We start from the raw sequence: 18,787 nt of genomic DNA on the forward strand, positions 1-18,787 counted from the left end.
ATATATAATATATACATAATAAAAGTGGCAAATTTAGAAACTTCTGTCTCTGGAGGGAATAATCCAACTTCCTATGGTTCCACTGTGCAAGTTACCCTAGATTCTAAGAAGGAAGTAAAACATGGTGTATTACAAGGAAACTTGAAGTAACTGAGTTTGTGTGAACTTTCAGACTAAGCTGATAGATAACACGAGGTTTATTTTAACATTTCTGCTTGAAATAACCTAGTTATTTCATCTAGAATAATTTAACTGGTGAATCCAATATTTATTTAGACGATAAGTGTATTTTTATGCAGGCTATATCATAATATTCTGCAATTACAAAATTATGTAACAGTTAAATTACCACCGTAAAGCTAAGAAGAAATAACTTGTCGTATTCCAAATTCTTAAAGGAGCTCAATCTCTGTTCTCTAAGTAATCCCTTCTCTGTTTTGCTATTTATTGTGATTCTTGGGTTGGAATCAGGTTTTGGCTGTATCAGCCTAAGGAGCAGTTAGCCACCTGTCACCGAGTTAGGGAACAAAAAAGACCAAGGTGATAAGTATTTGCACCATAAACTTCTCCCATCTTGTCTGTCCATAATTCTGTATTATTTTGCATTTCTGACACTCATGACTTGATACCCTAAACATCCAACAATACAGAAACATTTATTTGCATAAACAGGAGTCTTTTCTTGAACCAAATATTATCAACCCTTAATCTAAAATATAAAAAATAAAATAAAATTCAAATACCACTTCTCCATTACTTGTAAATTTTATTTGTCTCTTCTTAATATATTAATACCCAAATTTGAGCAAAAATACTAAGCCCAGATGCAGTGGCTCATGCCTGTAATCCCAGCACTTTGGGAGGCTGCTTGAGCTCAGGAGTTCAAGACCAGCCTGGGCAACATGGCAAGACCTCATCTTGAAAAGAAAAAAAAAAAAAGTTAAGAAATCTAAATTTCACTTCATTTTGCCCTTATTGCTAAGTAAATCTCAGTAAATTATAGCTTTTAGTAATTTGGGGTAAGAATTCCCAAAACCAGCTGGGCACAGTGGCTCACGCCTCTAATCCCAGCACTTTGGGAGGATGAGGTGGGTGGATCACTTGAGGTCAGGAGTTTGAGACCAGCCTGGCCAACATGGTGAAACCTTGTATCTACTGAAAATACAAAAATTAGCCAGGCATGGTGGCGCACACCTATAATTCTGGCTACTTAGGAGGCTGAGGCAGGTGAATCACGTGAACCTGGGAGGCAGAGGTTGCAGTGAGCCTGGGCAACAGAGCAAGACTCCATCTCAAAAGAAAAAAATAAAAACCCCAAAACCAGATGTTTAGGCTGAGGAGCTCGTTATTGACAACAGCAGAGAATGTCATTTCAATTTTAGAGATAAATTATGTCAAGGGAAATCTTGATAGCCAAAAGTGAAGTCCTGAAATGAAACAGAGAAAGGAAATTATCAATCTAGTAAAGACCCTCAAAGAACTCTTTCTGATGAATAGTTTTAGATAAAAATAAGCAAATAATGAATGGAGATAGCAGAGATAAAGCCAGAGAATTCTAATTTATGTTTGAATGCTTTGATCCCTGTTAGGGACAAGAAACCCCCTCCGTGCAGGCTGACCCCTTCCCTCCTCCGATTGCTCTGCAGCTGCATTCCTGAATCCCTACCTAGGCGCCACAGCAAGGCTGCCAGACGTGCTACAATTAAGCAAAACCTGATTACAGCCATCCAGGCAGCTTGAGGGAGAACAGGGAGAAACATATGTTGGTTATCCACACTTGTAAATTCCTGTTGGACACATATCTGTAAAAAACTCCTGGTTTTTCTTTTTTAAAAGACTGCTGCCACAGAAGTCACAGGATAATGTATTGTAGGTCTGTTACAAGTTAACAAACTCTCTCTGTGCCTGCTACCAGTGGATAGATGACCTCAGTCCTAAAACCCCCTTATACCCCTCTCATTTTGTAAGCTCAGGGCTGTCTCCTCCGACTGTTACGGAGCAGCCCGGCAGGTTAATAAAACTTTCTGGCCTGACTTTGGGTCTATTCTCCTTTCCCTCGGCTACCCTCACAATTCCCTTCAAAAATAATGTTGAAACTTAGTACCCAATGCAACAGTGTTGGGAGCTGAGGCCAAATGGGAGGTATTTAGATAATGAGAATTTCACTCACATAAATGGATTAATGCTACTCTAAAAGGGGGTTGTGGGGGGTGAATTCACCCCATTTGTCATGTGAGGACACAGCAAGGAGGCCTCACCAGATACTGATGTCTTGACCTTGGACTTCCACCTCAAAAACTGTAAGAAATACATTTCTGTTCTGTATAAATGACCCAGTCTATAGTATTCCATTACAGCAGCACGATACGGACTCAGACAGTGGGAAAGTATGCATGTCCATTACAGGGAGGGTCAGAGAACAGTAGTTTTCCTGAAGCACAAACTTCTTTCACTCATATTTTCTCCATGTGACGTGCAATAAACATAATTTGAATGATGTCGACTCTGGCTGTGTACAGTATATCAGGACTGGTTCACACCACCCCTGAGGTTTCCACATGAATTCACTCTCCTCTCCTACCTCCATACTGAGTCTCTTCTTTATCCTGCTCCAAAGTAAAAGGACCATCCCTAGAACTACAGAAGCCCTTTCTGCCAGCAGGATTGTCTGGAGTTTATGGTGTTAGTTTTGGGCAAACTGGAAAAGTAAAATGCAAAACTTCAATACAGACACCACAAACTCTCAGGGAAGGACTGGCTGACAGAGGCATTCAAGTAGGAGGGGAAGGAATGCCATTGTTGCTAAATGTGTTCTGGGAACTGACCTTAAAGTGACTTGTGGGAGGCTGCAGTCCCACTGGAAAATGCATACTGGTGCCAAGATGACGGCTGCTTCCAGGAACATCCTCCCCGTCCTTAGTAATGTGGAACAGATTGAAGGAAACTCAAACAAACCCTTTAAGCAGGAAGTGAATAGATTCAGAGAGCAACCGCATGGCTTAAGGCCCTACGGGTACAATTATCCCACCCCTCAGGCCCCACCCCCACCAGCGCCGCCTCCCTCTTTTCTTCTCAGGGCACGAAAGGCTGCTCAAGTGTGCATTGCAGGGGTGGAGATCTGCCTCCTATATGAGTTTCTCCTGCAAAGATCCTTGACTACCAACCAGCCTGGAGTGGTCTGCCTGTTCTTTGGTCTGAGTTTGCCTTGTGCTTATATAGGGTGGTTCTTAGCCCAGCAGGGAGTTTTCTCATTAGCTACCTAAGTATCTAACTATATTCACCCTTAGTGCAAGTATCCCATCTTCCTTATCTCAGTTTGTCTATAGAGTTGAATCAGTCCTTAAGCCTAGCGTATAATAATATACTTTAATTTTGGTCACAAAATATATATAAATAGAATATAATCTAGGAAATACAGGAGAATACAGAAAGAGATGTAATGGGGAAAAGGAAACAGCAGAAAATCAAGGGTGCGGAAGGAGATAATCTCTCACTCTAATTTCAGCTGAGAATCAGTGGACACAACATCAAAGCTAATATCTGAAAATCATGGTTTCATTCATTTGAGAGCTGGAGAGACAAAGTTAGTATTCCAAAAAAAGAAAATAATTCGGTTTAGGCTTTGGGAAAATCAGATTCCTGTGTTTTAACGTTCTGAGCCCTAGCAGGATGCATGAGAACCCAAACAATGCCTTTGTGTCAATATTGTTAAGTGGAGAATTTGTAAAGAGATAATGAAGAAAATGAAATTCACTTAAGCTTAAAAGGATATGGATGTTGGAGCACTACACACTGGGGTCTGTTGGGGGGAAACAGGGGAGGGACAGTGGGGGGTGGAGAGTTGGGGAGAGATAGCATGGGGAGAAATGCCAGATATAGGTGAAGGGGAGGAAGGCAGCAAATCACACTGCCATGTCTGTACCTATGCAATAATCTTGCATGTTCTTCACATGTACCCCAAAACCTAAAATGCAATTAAAAGAAATAATAAAATTAAATTTAATTTTAAAAAAAAGGATATGGATGTTTTGCTAAAGAATAAAATGTGTGTAGAAATTAGTAAATCAGGGAAGTAATCCTGCTTAGCAGTCAAGTGTATGGGCTTTGGAATAAGATCGATCTGGTTTAAATCTGGTTTGAATCTGGCTCCAACACTAACTCCTCACCTAATCTTTAGAAAATAGCTTCAATTATTGGCACACACTGGATTATGCCACCCAAATTCACATGATGAAGCCATAATCTCCCAATGTGATGATACTTGAAAATGAGGCCTTTGGCAGGTAGTTTATAAGGTGCTTCTTCTTATAAACTAGTAAACTAAGATCCTTCTTCTTCCCTTATAAGAGGAAGCATCAGAGGGTGCCCCCACCCTGCTCTCTCTCTGTCTCTTGTTCTCACCACTAGGTAAGGACCCCACATAAATATGGCTATCTGCAATAGAGAAGGAAGAGGGCCTATACCAGAAACCAAACCCAATTGGCCATCCTTGATCTTGAAACCCTCAGCATCTAGAAGACCCAAGTCAACCAAGATAGTAGTTTTTCTAATAAGGGAAAACTCTGCTGTATACAGCTGATTTGAAGAACAAGTGAACAATGCATATACCACAGTCTATTGCATCATTAGAAACCAATACGCAATAGGTCTTACTGCTCTTAGCAAGGTAAAGACATTTGTAATACTGACAGGAGAAATGTCACTTACAATTAGTGTGAGATGATATGAATGTTCCTGCACAACCTTAACTTTTGTATATGTGGAACGGTATGGAAAATGAGGCCAGAAAATTAAAATAGAACACTGCTTTTTGTCATAAAGAGAGAAATTGAAGCCTCATTGTAAAATATATACATATATATAGGTACACAATAGAGAGATTTTATTCAGAATAATGCCTGATTAATATAAATTTAATCACTTTAATAGCATAGCTACATTATATACATAATATGTAACATAGCTACATTGCTTTGTTATTAAAGTGATTAAATTTATACACACACACACACACACACACACATACACATAGCCTTTTCCACTAGAGCTCTTAACACTATGTATATATGTGGTCAATTATCCTGAGGAATGCATCAGAGAGAGCATATTTGAAGGTGTAGAGGTAGGGAGGTGAAATGGTGTGCTGGCATCTAAAAATTAGAAAGAGGTGGTTATTAAATGCCCAGGAATTTTTCTTCTGGTTGTCAAACATTTGAAATCATAAAGACAAAAGAAGTAGTAATAGTTACATCACTGAATTTGGCAATTGCTACAAATTAGGGCCCTTCTGTAGTTATTGTTGTAGTTAAATTAATATCTACCATTTTATAACTGTTTTCTATTTGTTGCATTTGCTCTTTGTTTCTTGGCCTTCTCTTTCTCCATCTTCTGTGAATTTACTGAGCATTTTACCATTCCTTTCTCTTTCTTCTTTTAGCATGTGAACTAGAACTTTTTTTAAATTTTTAGTAGTTGCCTGAGTTTCCAAAATACAGTTTTAAGCAATTTAATCTACCTTTATACAACACCATATTGCTTCACCTATAATACATGTACCTTATAACAAAGAATTTCCAATACCTCCACCTTTTCCCCTGGAGCATTTGTGTCATTCACTTCATTTATCCCTTTACTATAATCACTGAATACGTTGTTACTATTATTACCTTAAAAAAACAGTAATCTTTTAAATCAAGAATAAAAAAATTTTTCAAAATTTATTTGATCTTCATTTATGTCTTCTCTGACACTCGTCTTCACATAGGTCTGAAACTCTGATCTATATAGTTTTTCTTCTCCTTAAAGATCTTTCAACACATCTTGCAGGGCCAGTGTACTGACAACAAATTCCCACAGTCTTGTCTGAGAAAGTCTTTATCTCCCCTTCACTATTGAAGGGTAATTTTGCTGGATACAGAATTCTGGGTTTGTGGGTTTTATCTTTCAACAGGTCAAATATTTCTCTCCACCCTCTTCTAATTCTTCTTGCTTGCAGTGTTTCTGACAATAAGTTCATGGTAATTCTTAAAATCGTTTCTCTATAATAGTTTTTTACTTTCCCTTTGTTTACCTGAGCTTCCTGCATCAGAAGTTTTCAGCCTCTGATTAATTTAAAAAATTTATTGGCAATTTTTCCTTCAAATATTCCTTTTGCATCATTTTCTCTTTCTTTACCTTCTGGTGTTTCCACTATACATGTGCTACATCTTACTATATTATGCCACAGTTATTGGATATTCTGGCTTATGTTCCCCCTTTGCATTCATTTTGGGAAATTTCTGCTGGGCCATCTTCAAGGTAACCAAATCTTTCCTAGGTTGTGTCAGCTCTATTGAGTTTTCTCCATTTTTATTGCAATGGTTCAGATTTCCTGCATTTTCATTTGATTCTCTCTAGTGTTTCCTTCTCTCTGCTGACATCCATCTGTTCTTGCACATTGTCTACTTTTTCCACTAGCGCTTTTAACACAATAATTGTACCAATTTTATATTTTCTGTCTGATAATTTCTACATCAGGGTCATAGCTGAGTCTGCTTACAATGCTTCTTTTGACTCTTTAGACTCTGCTTTTCTTTGTCTCTGGTACACTTTGCAATTTTTGTTGTTGTTGTTGTAGTTGTTGTTAAAAGGAAGACTATTAGACAATAGGAACGGAAATAAATAGGCCTTTAGTATGAGATTTTTGTGTTATTCTGGCTGGGTGTTAAAACATTGTTTACTGTTTGCTCTAGATGTAGGTGCCGAAGGCTGCAGATTCCTGTACTATCCCTTTTGTCCCTCCTCCTGACTTTGAACTTCCCTGCACATCCTCCTCAGAGAGAGTCTGTTTACCAAGAATAATCAAGAAAAACAAGGAGGGATAATATAAAAGATCAACATCAGGAATGGAAAGGGATGATACTACAGATAAGGCAGATATTTAAAGGGTAATAAAACAATATCAGAAACAAGATAATCCCAGTAAGTTTAGTTACTTAGATCCAGTGGATGAAATTCCTGTAAAACACAATTTAACTGTCTCATAAGGAAATAAAACAACTAAATATCCCTATATCTACGAAAGAAAAGGCAGTTATAACAAAAACTCTTTCTATAGTGAAAGTTTTGGGATAGACACTTCATGAATTTTATCAAATATTTGAGGAGAAAAGTTTAACACATATGTACACAGTTTTAGAAATGCCAGTTTACTGTCATACCAAAATTAAATAAAGATATTATACAAAGAGAAAAACAAAGCCAATTCCTTCACAAAAATAAATGCAAAATAAGCTATTAAAATTTTAAAAATGAAACCTATCAATATATAATAAATTGTAATGCATCATAAAAAAAAGTATATTTTATCTCAGGGATGTAACATTGTTTCAACATTTAAAACTCAATCACCTTCTTCTTCCTTGAGAAAAAAATCTATTTTCTTGAGAGGCAAAAGGAGAAGGCACATTGTTCAGGTGGTTGATGCCCACGAATGCATAAAATCAGACTTGTAACTGAGGCTCCCATACAAATGGATTTTGTTCTGGCCCTTAGGGATAATCAGTTAGACAAGGCTTTAACACTCCCCATTTCTACTTCTCTGAGATTGCTAACCTTATCATAAGTCTGTAGTCATTAGTCTACAATGGTCTTAAAAAGCTCTGACTGATTTCTTGGTGTGGTTTCTCTTCTGCTTACTTGAGGAGAAAAGTTTAACACATCTGTACACAGATGGCTGTGTACAAGTTAATTTTTTTTGTAAAAAACCATTTGGTAAACATCTTTAGTCTCTGCAGCCAGAGGGACTCTCCTGCAGCTATTTAACTTGGCATTGCACCGTGAAGCAGGTACTGACAATGCAAAAATAAATAAGGACAGGTGTGCTTCAGTAAAACTTTATAAAAGCAAATGATGTGTTAGGATTGGCCCATTGGCAGGAATTTGGCAACATTTTGCTTAGAATATCAAATTGATGGGAACTCTTCCTGAGGACTTTGAATGATCATGAGGATTAGTATCAGAGTATAAAAAGGAATACAGGTTCATTCACACATTTTTCGCTTTATCAGGAATTTTTGTATATTCTACTAATGACCTTTCTGTGTGATAGCACAAGTTCCCAGTTGTTGGCCACTGCCACAGAGTGGGAGGAAATGCACATTTTCAAGCATTTTGCTTCATCTATGAAAATTTCACCTTCACAGTGTGAATTATGGAGCATTGTCCTAAATTTTTTACTGGTGACAGTAATTTGTGTGTTGTACACTGGAGTCCCAATTGAGGCCATTACTGAATATAAAATGATTTTAAGTAAAAAGACAGAAAATGTTTTTAAATATGGTCATAACTTCCAAGGGTCCTCTACCCTTTGACCCCTGGATTGGGGATCTCCATGACCTCCCTAATATCCCTCTCTACCTACTGCCTTAAGGCCAACTCAACGTATCCACATAAACGGCAACGCAAAGCCAGTAAAAGATCATCATGAACCCAGAAGTGTTTATTGCCATCATTCCAGATCCTCTTTGCTTTTTTTTGACTTACTCCTCTTGATAGTTATTCATATAGTTTCAAATCCAGAATTCAGCTATTCTCTCCATGGCCCTAGTTTGGATTAAAACAATCAGCTTTCTTTGGATCTATAGATGGCCTTGGATAGTACACGTTCACTGTCTATGGGGTCTCCTTTCCATCATGGCCACATCCTGCTTGCAGATCTGCTGCTGGGTTAACACAACATCATCTGCTAGATGATGCCATTTATTTGACTTCCTGGGGTTACAGCACTCTAAACGGTACCCACTGCCCTTTACAGAGAAAAATACATTGCTGAGCAAAGGATTAAACAGGCTCCTATTAAACAGGAACCAGAAGTTCAGTGCATTTTCCAGGATTTTCAAGTCTTCATTGTTGTCAAGCTCTGAGCCCTACTGTCCACGTGTGTTTGTTTACCCATGAATAATGCAGAAAACATAAGTAATCATAAATCTAATCATTGAGATAAAGTAACCTAGTCATAGGCAAAAGGACAGCTAGTGTTAAACTCCTTTATATAAATTTGAGGAACAATTTATATATTCATATTGACCTTCTGATCTGGAAAGCCCCAGGTGTGTCAACTATTAACAATTGGATGAATACTTCAGGTAACATTTAAACAAATAGCAATTTTATACCAGGCATTTCCCCATCCAGGAGATGCAGTAAAGTACTGGTAGTACCAGACGCTTCTACCAAGATCTCCTACCACTGCCACCCTGTGCACAGGAAAGGAGGGAGAAGCCACCTTGCTTCTCTTATATTTGAGCATCATTTAAGGGAATATAGGTTTCTAAGGACCCACATGTAAGTCTGCTGGGTAAGAAAGTTCTAATGTTGGAACTCGTTTCAGCCATTAAATTTTCTACCAAAAAAAAAAAATATATATATATATGTATATATACTGATTTATTTGTATTTATATGCATTTATGACATACAAATGTAATTCTGTCAGAGCTTTTAGTGTACACATCACAGGACAAATGTTCATTGTACCCATGAAAGTAATTTCTCATCCCCCATTTCCTCTCACCACACACTTCAGCCCTCTTCAGAAGGAAACTGTTCCTTTTCTCTAACAGAAACGAAACCTAAAAACAGTGGTGGGAGGAGTTTCCACATTGTTTCCTAACTCCAGTCTCTCTGGGCAGTAGCAGAGCAGTAGAGAGCCAGCACTAGTCAGATCACTCGGTGACTCAACCAAGGCCTTTTTTTCTTGTTATCTTTGCAAATACTTCATTTTCTTAGCATTGCAGGAAATTACAACATCCTGCAGTTCTGTTTCTGGGAACTTTACTGATTTATCTCGTCACTTGAAGAAAATAAGCATTGATTCCTGCATTTCTGAAAAATCTCAAGATCTGGACCACTGTTGAAAAAATTTCCAGTGAGGTGAGTACTGTTGCTAGTTCTGTAAATAAGGTCTTGTTACTCCTTTGAAGTCCCCAGAGTGGCAAGGGGACAATCAGTATTGGTTATTCAGGGTCATAGGAGGATGGGAATAGGGCTGGGTTTCAGAAAAGTGAAAACTGAGTTGCTGGATATAAATCCTTCACTTACTTAGGAAGATAACAGGCATCTTTTACGCCACCACAACTGAGGACTGAACAAGAGAAAATGCATTTTGACCACTGTAGATTTTTTTTTTTTAAAGTTGGGGTTTCACCGTGATGGCCTGGCTGATCCTGAACTCCTGACCTCAGGTGATCCACCCACCTCGGCCTCCCAAAATGCTAGGATTACAGGCATGAGCCATCGTGCCTGGCCAACCATTGCAGACTTTAAAACTAATTTTCTGAGTATGTATTGGCATTCGTTGATATTTAGAAGACGGCTTTGGTTATTTTGACCAGAAGAAGTGTTGGAAACTTGGTAGCTGTGGTGGGTTCTCAAGATAGTGACATGAAAAAAGTATCATGAAAGAATATTAAGTCAAAAACACATCTGAGCATAGAGCTGTACTATGTGATATCATCCCAATTTTAAAAAACATGAGAACAAATGTACACATACAGTGGAAAAGTTTTTTTAGTTTCACAGTTATTCAAGCACATGGTGTCTTAATATTTTCATAAGTATGTTGATCTTTTATGTTTTTTTCTTGTAGTTCTCTCACAATCATATATATTAGGTGTATGTATAATATATATTCACACACACATATATGCATATATAATCATTTATACAAACGTACACACATAGAAATATATGTGTGTATAGTGGAATGTGAGATTTTAAAATGTTGATTTCAGAATTTTATGTATGTATTAGATAAATGTTAAGTTTATTATGTTCAAACTTATATCATTACAGATTTCATATATATATGTGTGTGTAGTTATGTCTGTGCATGTGTGTGTATATAAAGAGAAATATACACTAATAATTATAGGACCACAAAGCATTATAAAATAATAATAAATAATATCATTAGATAAACTAGATACATTTATTTTATTATTTTTTTCTTTTTTTCTCACAATAATGCTTTGTAGTAAAATTAGATAAATTTATAACTAAAACTGTTATAATTTCCTAGTTGAACCTTTTATCATTATAAGGTATCTGAAGTTACTTTTGGGCTTAAGGTATATTTAAATTTACACAAACATAGATAAGCTTGCTTTCTTTAGTGATTCTTCGCAAGATAATTTTTAGCAATTTTTTTCACCTTTTGTTAACATGTATTTATATTTCTTAAATCAAATTTGATGAAAGATGTCACTTAGCAGATCAGACCTTTTAGGTGTATGCTGGTAATTAACAATCTGCTATCTTCAATTTATGACATTTCTATATTGTCTCACTGTCTAAGATAATTACTTTAGTGAGTTGTCCTGTTCTTTTTCTTCCCTCCCTTTACCATGCTGTTAGAATTTCTGTTTCTATTCTCTTTGATCAGGGCTTTCTTTTTAAGACATTAGGAACACCTAAAGTTTATTTTTCGCTTTTCTTTTTTTTTTTTTTCTTCCAATTTATTTATTTTATTGCATTTTAGGTTTTGGGGTACATGTGAAGAACATGCAGGATTGTTGCATAGGTACACACGTGGCAGTGTCCTTTGCTGCCTTCCTCCCCATCACCTACATCTGGCATTTCTCCCCTTGCTATCTCTCCCCAGCTCCCCACCCCCCACCGTCCCTCCCCTATTTCCCCCCAACTGACCCCAGTGTGTAGTGCTCCCCTCCCTGTGTCCATGTGTTCTCATTGTTCAACACCCGCCTATGAGTGCGAACATGCAGTGTTTGATCTTCTGCTCTTCTGTCAGTTTGCTGAGAATGATGGTTTCCAGGTTCAACCATGTCCCTACAAAGGTCCCAAACTCATCGTTTTTGATGGCTGCATAATATTCCATGGTGTATATGTGCCACATTTTCCCTATCCAGTCTATCGTCGATGGGCATTTGGGTTGGTTCCAGGTCTTTGCTATCGTAAACAGTGCTGCAATGAACATTCGTGTGCACGTGTCCTTATAGTAGAACTATAGTTCTACTATAAGGACACGTGCACACGAATATTTTTCGCTTTTCCTATCTTTTGGCTGACAGCATTTTAAATTTTATTTATTGTTTTCTTATTAAATATTATTTTCAATAGATTTTTTTTGTGTGGTATGAGTCTTTGTCTTGCAAAAAGTCCCTGAGTATCAGATGATAGTTTTTGAGACTCTTCTGTTTAAATATCATTTTGCCTAAATTAAAATTCTAAATTTAAAATTATATTTTCCCTCAAGACAAGATGAAAGCCCCTCTCCTGTAACTGTGGAGCTAGACATATTTTGAAATAAAGAATCTGGAGGCTTCAGAAAGGCTGTTTAGTATATATATTCTAAATATTGTCTTACTAGAAACTCCAGTGGCATATAAATACTCCAAAATCAAAAGCAGTAATATTGCACAAAACATGTGAAGGTTCACATTTAAGTGAAATAAAGATTATACATAGCCTACCGTCACCTCCAATCTCTTTTCATTTTGCAAATAAATTGTGCTGTCACACTCACAAAATAAGTCAAAACTTTCCATTAAAAATTTTTTTTTGGTTTCTTAATTGATATGGAACTTTAGACCAGCATTACATAAAAATGACTCCATTGTCCTGCTTCAGACAGTTTTGCTACTGAGAATCACTCTCAATCTGATTCTTGAATCTTTGTAGCTGATCTATTTCTCATTTCTGAGGGCTCTCAGAGTATTTTTGTTTATTATATCCTTCAGTATCACTATAATGTGTTTTTGTGTAGATTTGCCCCTCCTTCTTTGGAACTTTTCAATCCAAGGACACTCATGTTCTCGTAAGAAGGAAGCAAACAAAGGAAGCAATTTTTTTTTTTTTTCTTTGAGACAGTCTCGCTCTGTGGCCCAGTCTGGAGTGTAGTGGTGCAATCTTGGCTCACTGCAACCTCCACCTCCCAGGTTGAAACGGCTGGGACTGCAGGCATGTGCCACCACGCCTGGCTAATTTTTTGTATTTTTTTTTTTTAGACAGGGTTTCGCTCTTGTTGACCTGGCTGGTATGCAATGGCACATTCTTGGCTCACTGCAGCCTCCGCCTCCTGGGTTGAAGCGATTCTCCTGTCTCAGCCTCCCAAGTAGCTGGGATTACAGGCATGTGCCACCATGTCCAGCTAATTTTTTGTATTTTTAGTAGAGACAGGGTTTCACCATGTTGGCCAGGATGGTCCCGATCTCTTCACCTCGTGATCCACCCGCCTCGGCCTCCCAAAGTGCTGGGATTTTAGGTGTAAGCTACCACGCCTGGCCCAGTTAATAGCCCCAGAAATTTAAATATCTTGGTTATACAAAAGGTACACAAAGACATCATTCCTAATCTTAAAACATTCCTTAACTTAAAAAGAAACTGGAATCCATACCATGCACTGAGTGTCATCATGGAAGTGCACAGATGTTAAAAGGCCAAGAGGAGTGACACTCTGTCCATAAGAGGATTCTAAAATCTACCAGGAGACAAAGCCACAGCTGAGTCTTAAGTTTGTATGGGAAGTAGTCAAAGAAAAAAATGTGGGAATGGCTTTCCAGGCAATAAGAAGGAACAAGCAAAGTCATGAGGCACGAAGATGTAAGGCGTGTTGTGTCTTTGTGGAGCAGAGATACGAGGAATACGGAGGTACCAGAAGTAAAAATGATGCAGCTTATTCAACGCTCTCTGAGACAGTACAGGAAGCAAGGAATTTTTGGAAAGAAAAAGGAGAAATAATTGAAGGATTTCAGTGGAAGAGAGGTGCGGCTTATAGAGAGAAAGCTGGCTGTGTGAAAAGAAATAGACAAGTCTGAAAGAAGAAAAATAAAACAGCTAGTGAAGTAATTCCAGTGAATACATGTTGTGATGCTGCACTGGAAAGCATGCGGATTTTCAGCAAAGCGATGGTTTTATGGATACGGAAAACAGAAGCCATGGTCTAGCACCAAAGAAGGGAGGATGCTAATGACAGCCAACTAGGGAAGATTCAAGAATAGGGTTGGTGCCCCAGCGTGAAACTGTGGTGCTGTAGCAGAAGGTTATTCATGTAAGGTGGGAGGCTGCAGCCCATTTACATATAGGCCGCTTCAGTCATAGTGGGAAGATTTAAGAAACAACAGGCAGGCTTTGGGGGATGGGCTCCAGCCCCAGCAAAGGCTAGAAAGAGAAACCAAGTGCTTTGACACTGCATAGCCAATACTCTAAACACTGACACAATTGTTTGTTCTCAGACGTCCCTCTAACACATGGAACCAACTCCACTATCCTCATTCAATGAGAAGAATTTCTTAGACATTCCTAACACAGGAGTTTTTCACTCAATTTCTCCAGTAGCACATTCGGTCATTAAGTCCTTCTTTATTACACATATTCATGAACAACTCTTTCATATGGGCCACTCACTCACATAGGCATTCATGTTCTTTTAAATGGTCTGTATATATGTGTAACACCGTATGCCATTTTTCTCTTGTAGGCTCACTTATATCTGCAAAGATGGGGAAAAAATACAAGAACATTGTTCTACTAAAAGGATTAGAGGGCATCAACGATTATCATTTTAGAATGGTTAAGTCCTTACTGAGCAGCGATTTGAAACTTAATCCAAAAATGAGAGACGAGTATGACAAAATTCAGATTGCTGACTTGCTGGAAGAAAAGTTCCCAGGTGATGCTGGTTTGGGCAAACTAATACAAATCATCAAAGAAATACCAACACTTGGAGACTTTGCTGAGACTCTTAAAAAAGAGAAGTTAAAAGGTAATTGGGAAGAGGGAACACCGACTCCCTGCAGCCATCCCCAAATCCTTCCCAACCTTGATTAGAGCCCCACCCCGTCACAGTTGATATGTGTTTTCTCCAGTTTGTGACTCAACAGCTGAGACAATGCTGGTACCTCAGATGCCAAGAGTTGACGATTTAGTGCATTCCATTACTAGTGTGGATTGATGTATTTCAGAGTTTGTGTTTGGGATTAGTGGAAGAACAAAAGTGAGAGGGAGTTGAAGGGGGACTGAGACTTCCAGTACATTAGAAAGATTATATGATGGTAAAATCATAAAAATTGTTTAAATTCAAGATATACACATTTAACCAATTAATGTATCTGTTCTATTGAGACTATTTAACCCAGCATTACCCTGTATAATTTTAAAAAATGCAGTACTTAAATGTGAGACTGCCTCTCAGAAATATGATCTCTCCTCTGTTGCATTGAGTTAAAAAAAGGACTTTAAAAAGTCTAAGTCCAAAGTAAGTATATCCTGCCTCATGGAAACCTTTCACTGGTTTCTATAATTGGGATAGCTTACCTGGGGAACGTGACCAAGCAGTCCGCGTCATGGAAACAGTTGTTAAAACTTTAAAAATTTTTAAATTTTAACTTGGGAAAAGGTTGACCGAGGCACGTGGAGTTCAGAGCACAGGAAGCATGTGCTCAGTGCACAGGGGCGGAGTGAGGAAAGCGCAGAGGAGCATGATCCGTGCCGGTCTTGTGACTGCTGGTCTCCTTGAGGCCAGGCTGGGCTAACGCAGTAGACGTAGACTAAAGCACAGCTGAACCCTCAAGCAGGAAGTGAGAGCAAATTGTGTTGAAGCTGCTTCAGCTGTCGGAGATCGTTCATGTATCTTCCTTTTTTCTGCATTGGTTGTGAATAAAATTGAATGTATTCCAGCACAAGGACAAACCCCATCAAAAAAGAGGAAGCAGGAAATGGATCCTGCTGTACCTGCACCCTCCGCAATCAGCACTGTCAAAGCTAAAGGAGCAGAGGCAACTCCTGGAGATCAGGTAAGCCTCAGGAAGAAGAGCAAGCTTCAAGTCCCGCAGAGGAAGTTCTGTGTGGCTCTTCCACTCAACCTCTCGAGCAGACAGTTATTTCTTCCTGTTTCCCATCAAGCTTTAGATTTACCAAATTGTATGATAATTGATCATCTTATTGATGATCAAAGGAGTGAGCCAAACACATAAGTAAACATAATGCCAATATATATAACATATATGTGATATCTTTGTTCTGGTAGAGAGGACTGTAAGCATGAGAAAAGTAAATACTTTGTCCTAGTTTATAAAAACCTAGTTTTTCTAATCCCAAGTCAGCACGTCCCATAACAGAAATAATTTGAGAAATAATGTGCATAACATTCTCCTCTTTGTTTAATGAAACTACCTATTCCCACGTCTCACAGCTGGCCTGAGATGGGCAGCACCCTCTCAAGTTTCCAAGAAGCATCTTGTTAGGTATCATAAAACTGCTACCCAATAATGAAAATGTGCTCTACTTCAATTGGCACTGAAAATGAATAACAGAAAAATCAAACTACTTGCAGAAAAGAAAAAAAAAAAAGTCTGAAACCAAAAAGAGTAAGATGTCGGAGGAGCAGATACAGCCTCCCTGTCCTGCTGGAGCCAGCGTGTTCACAGCTGTGGGCCATTCCCCACCTCCCCAGCCCTCATCATCAGCTCCACCCAACGCTTTCTCCATCGAGGTACGCTCTTCCTGGTCCCCCTTTGCTTTGTTTTCTTCAACCCAAAGTACAGGAATGATTTCATCTGTTACTAAATTGCATCAATAATTTACTAGTTAATCGAATGTACGTATTGAGAAATTTTAATCTATTGCTTCTACAGGGATACTCGATGAACTTGGCATTATCTCTGACTTCAGGAAGTTTTCTGTCCTGTATTGTGTGGGGAAGGGAGAGGGAGCTGTGGAGTACACAACTGTCAGCTGTGGGCTCACTGTCTACTGCTCTCATCTCCTTCACCTCTTCCCTTGGCTCACTGTAGTATCCCATGTCAGACCTCTCCAGCACCTGCTAGTTTGTGAATGAGGTCATCCATGCCTTCAGCACTTTTTTTTAATAGATTAAACAACTCCCCTTCATTAAAAGTGTTGTATTGCAATCCAAGGAGACCAAGATGTTCCAGAGAAAAGATATTGAAGGAAAGCCACTGTGAGCCCCAGGTTTCTGTTAGTATGCTGGCAGCAAGAGCCCTGACACTGAGAAAGGCTATGGTGGTGGGAATGCGCTGTAGTGTCTCCAGCCTGAGCCGACTGGGATGATGGCATTCTGAGGGGTTTAACATGTTCTCACCTGCTGTAAGTTAACTGAATCTTAGGCAGGGACACTATGAGGTGTGCTCTCAAAATTGCCTTGTCTACACTGGTGATAACTGAACACTCTTAAAGTCTACAGTTTGTGGTGGGCACCACTTTTCATTTTAAGTGTCATTTAACTTTGTCTATTTTTAGGCTTTAGCACTTTAAGCTGGCAAGAGAAATAGTGTAATTCATTATTTCATTCTAAAATTATTTATTTTTTATTTTTGTTGTTGTTTTTGAGATGGAGTCTTGCTCTGTCACCCAGGCTGAAGTGCAGTGGTATGATCTCGGCTCACTGCAACCTCCGCCTCCCGGTTCAAGCGATTCTCTTGCCTCAGCCTCCCAAGTAGCTGGGATACAGATGCCCGCCACCACACCCAGCTGATTTTTGTATTATTAGTAGAGTCAGGGTTTTACCATATTGGCCAGGCTGGTCTCAAACTCCTGACCTCAGGTGATCCACCTGCCTCAGTGTCCCAAAGTACTGGAATTACAGGGATGAGCCACGGCGCCTGGCCCTAAAAGTTATTTTAAGGTACTTCATGACAGTTTTTAGTATCCACTGGTCTTGTGTTGCTCTTATGCTTTACTTCTTAAGGATGATTTTGTTTAGAGAAAGGTCGTCTTTTCACCATATGGTCTCCTCTATGACTTCCTCTTGCTATTATACCAATTTAATTTATCTTCTGCCCTGGCTAGCCATCCCTCTCTACCCTGACTCCAGCTCTAAACATCTCTGCAAGTTTTGGGGTCCTGTGTTATCACTGAGGTCACTGAATAGCAGTTCTGTATTTCTCAGTTAGACATTTTTCTTTGTTCTCCTGTGCTGTCATACACAGAGCCCGAAACCAGTGGTCAAACGTCAGGTAACTGCCAGAAGAAATACTCCCAAAAAGGGCCCAATGATAGTGAAGGTACTGAGTGCAACAAAGCCATTTGGATATGAGACCCCAGAAAAGGAGAAAAAAATGATGTTTCATGCTACAGTGGCTACACCAACACAGTTCTTCCACGTGAAGGTTTTAAACATCAACTTGAAGGAGAAATTCAGTGGAAAGAAAATCATCGCCATATCAGATTATTTGGAATATGATAATCTCCTAGAGGTCAATGAAGGATCTTCTGTATCTGAAGCTGGTCCTGACCAACAGCTTGAAGTTCCAAATAAAATCATCAGCAGAGCAAAGGAAACTCTGAAGATTGATATTCTTCACAAACAAGCTTCAGGAAATACTGTATATGGGATATTTACACTACATAAGGTAAGTCCTGTTAATTGTTTTGTTTCATTTTTTCACCAACACCTGACATTAAAAACCTTGATGTGTGAGATGAAGCTTTGCCTATAAACTGGATGTTAGAATCCAGGACTCTCAAGACTAATGACAGGTGGATAAAGCCATCTCTGAAGTTATGACTGAGATTGGGGGACCTGTTAATGTTTCTTTCCCATGTTCTCCTTCCCAGAGCATTAAACCTTAATCTTTACAATGATTGAGAAACCTTAACTTAAGATTTTATCACTTGTTATTATCTACGCTAAGTCACAATGACCAAGGACAGTGTGAGGTCTAGATCCATACACACATAATACTACGTTTATCCCTTTGACTATTATCGCTACTGTAGTAAAAATCACATTATTTTCATTTTGATTGAAGTATTGTCCTCCAAGGCTTGAG

The 18,787-nt window shown here is 38.7% G+C and overlaps 1 protein-coding gene across 2 annotated transcripts in view; it reads left to right on the forward strand.

The window, feature by feature from the left end:
* Positions 1-9,644: 9,644 nt before the first annotated feature.
* The window catches only part of LOC116538390 (gamma-interferon-inducible protein 16-like), a 33,167-nt gene continuing 24,024 nt past the window's right edge, over positions 9,645-18,787 (forward strand). The window contains exons 1-5 of one of the 2 annotated variants that reach the window (XM_032260764.1): positions 9,645-9,911; positions 14,476-14,760; positions 15,675-15,790; positions 16,330-16,488; positions 17,945-18,367. In XM_032260764.1, the coding sequence (XP_032116655.1) occupies positions 14,496-14,760; positions 15,675-15,790; positions 16,330-16,488; positions 17,945-18,367 (963 nt within the window). In that variant the 5' untranslated portion in view covers positions 9,645-9,911; positions 14,476-14,495. The remainder of the gene's footprint in view (positions 9,912-14,475; positions 14,761-15,674; positions 15,791-16,329; positions 16,489-17,944; positions 18,368-18,787) is intronic. The other variant, XM_032260765.1, reaches the window with a different exon arrangement.

Source organism: Sapajus apella, unplaced genomic scaffold, assembly GCF_009761245.1.
Source record: "Sapajus apella isolate SASKATOON/1434 unplaced genomic scaffold, GSC_monkey_1.0 scaffold119, whole genome shotgun sequence".
In the NCBI taxonomy this organism is placed as follows: Eukaryota; Metazoa; Chordata; class Mammalia; order Primates; family Cebidae; genus Sapajus; species Sapajus apella.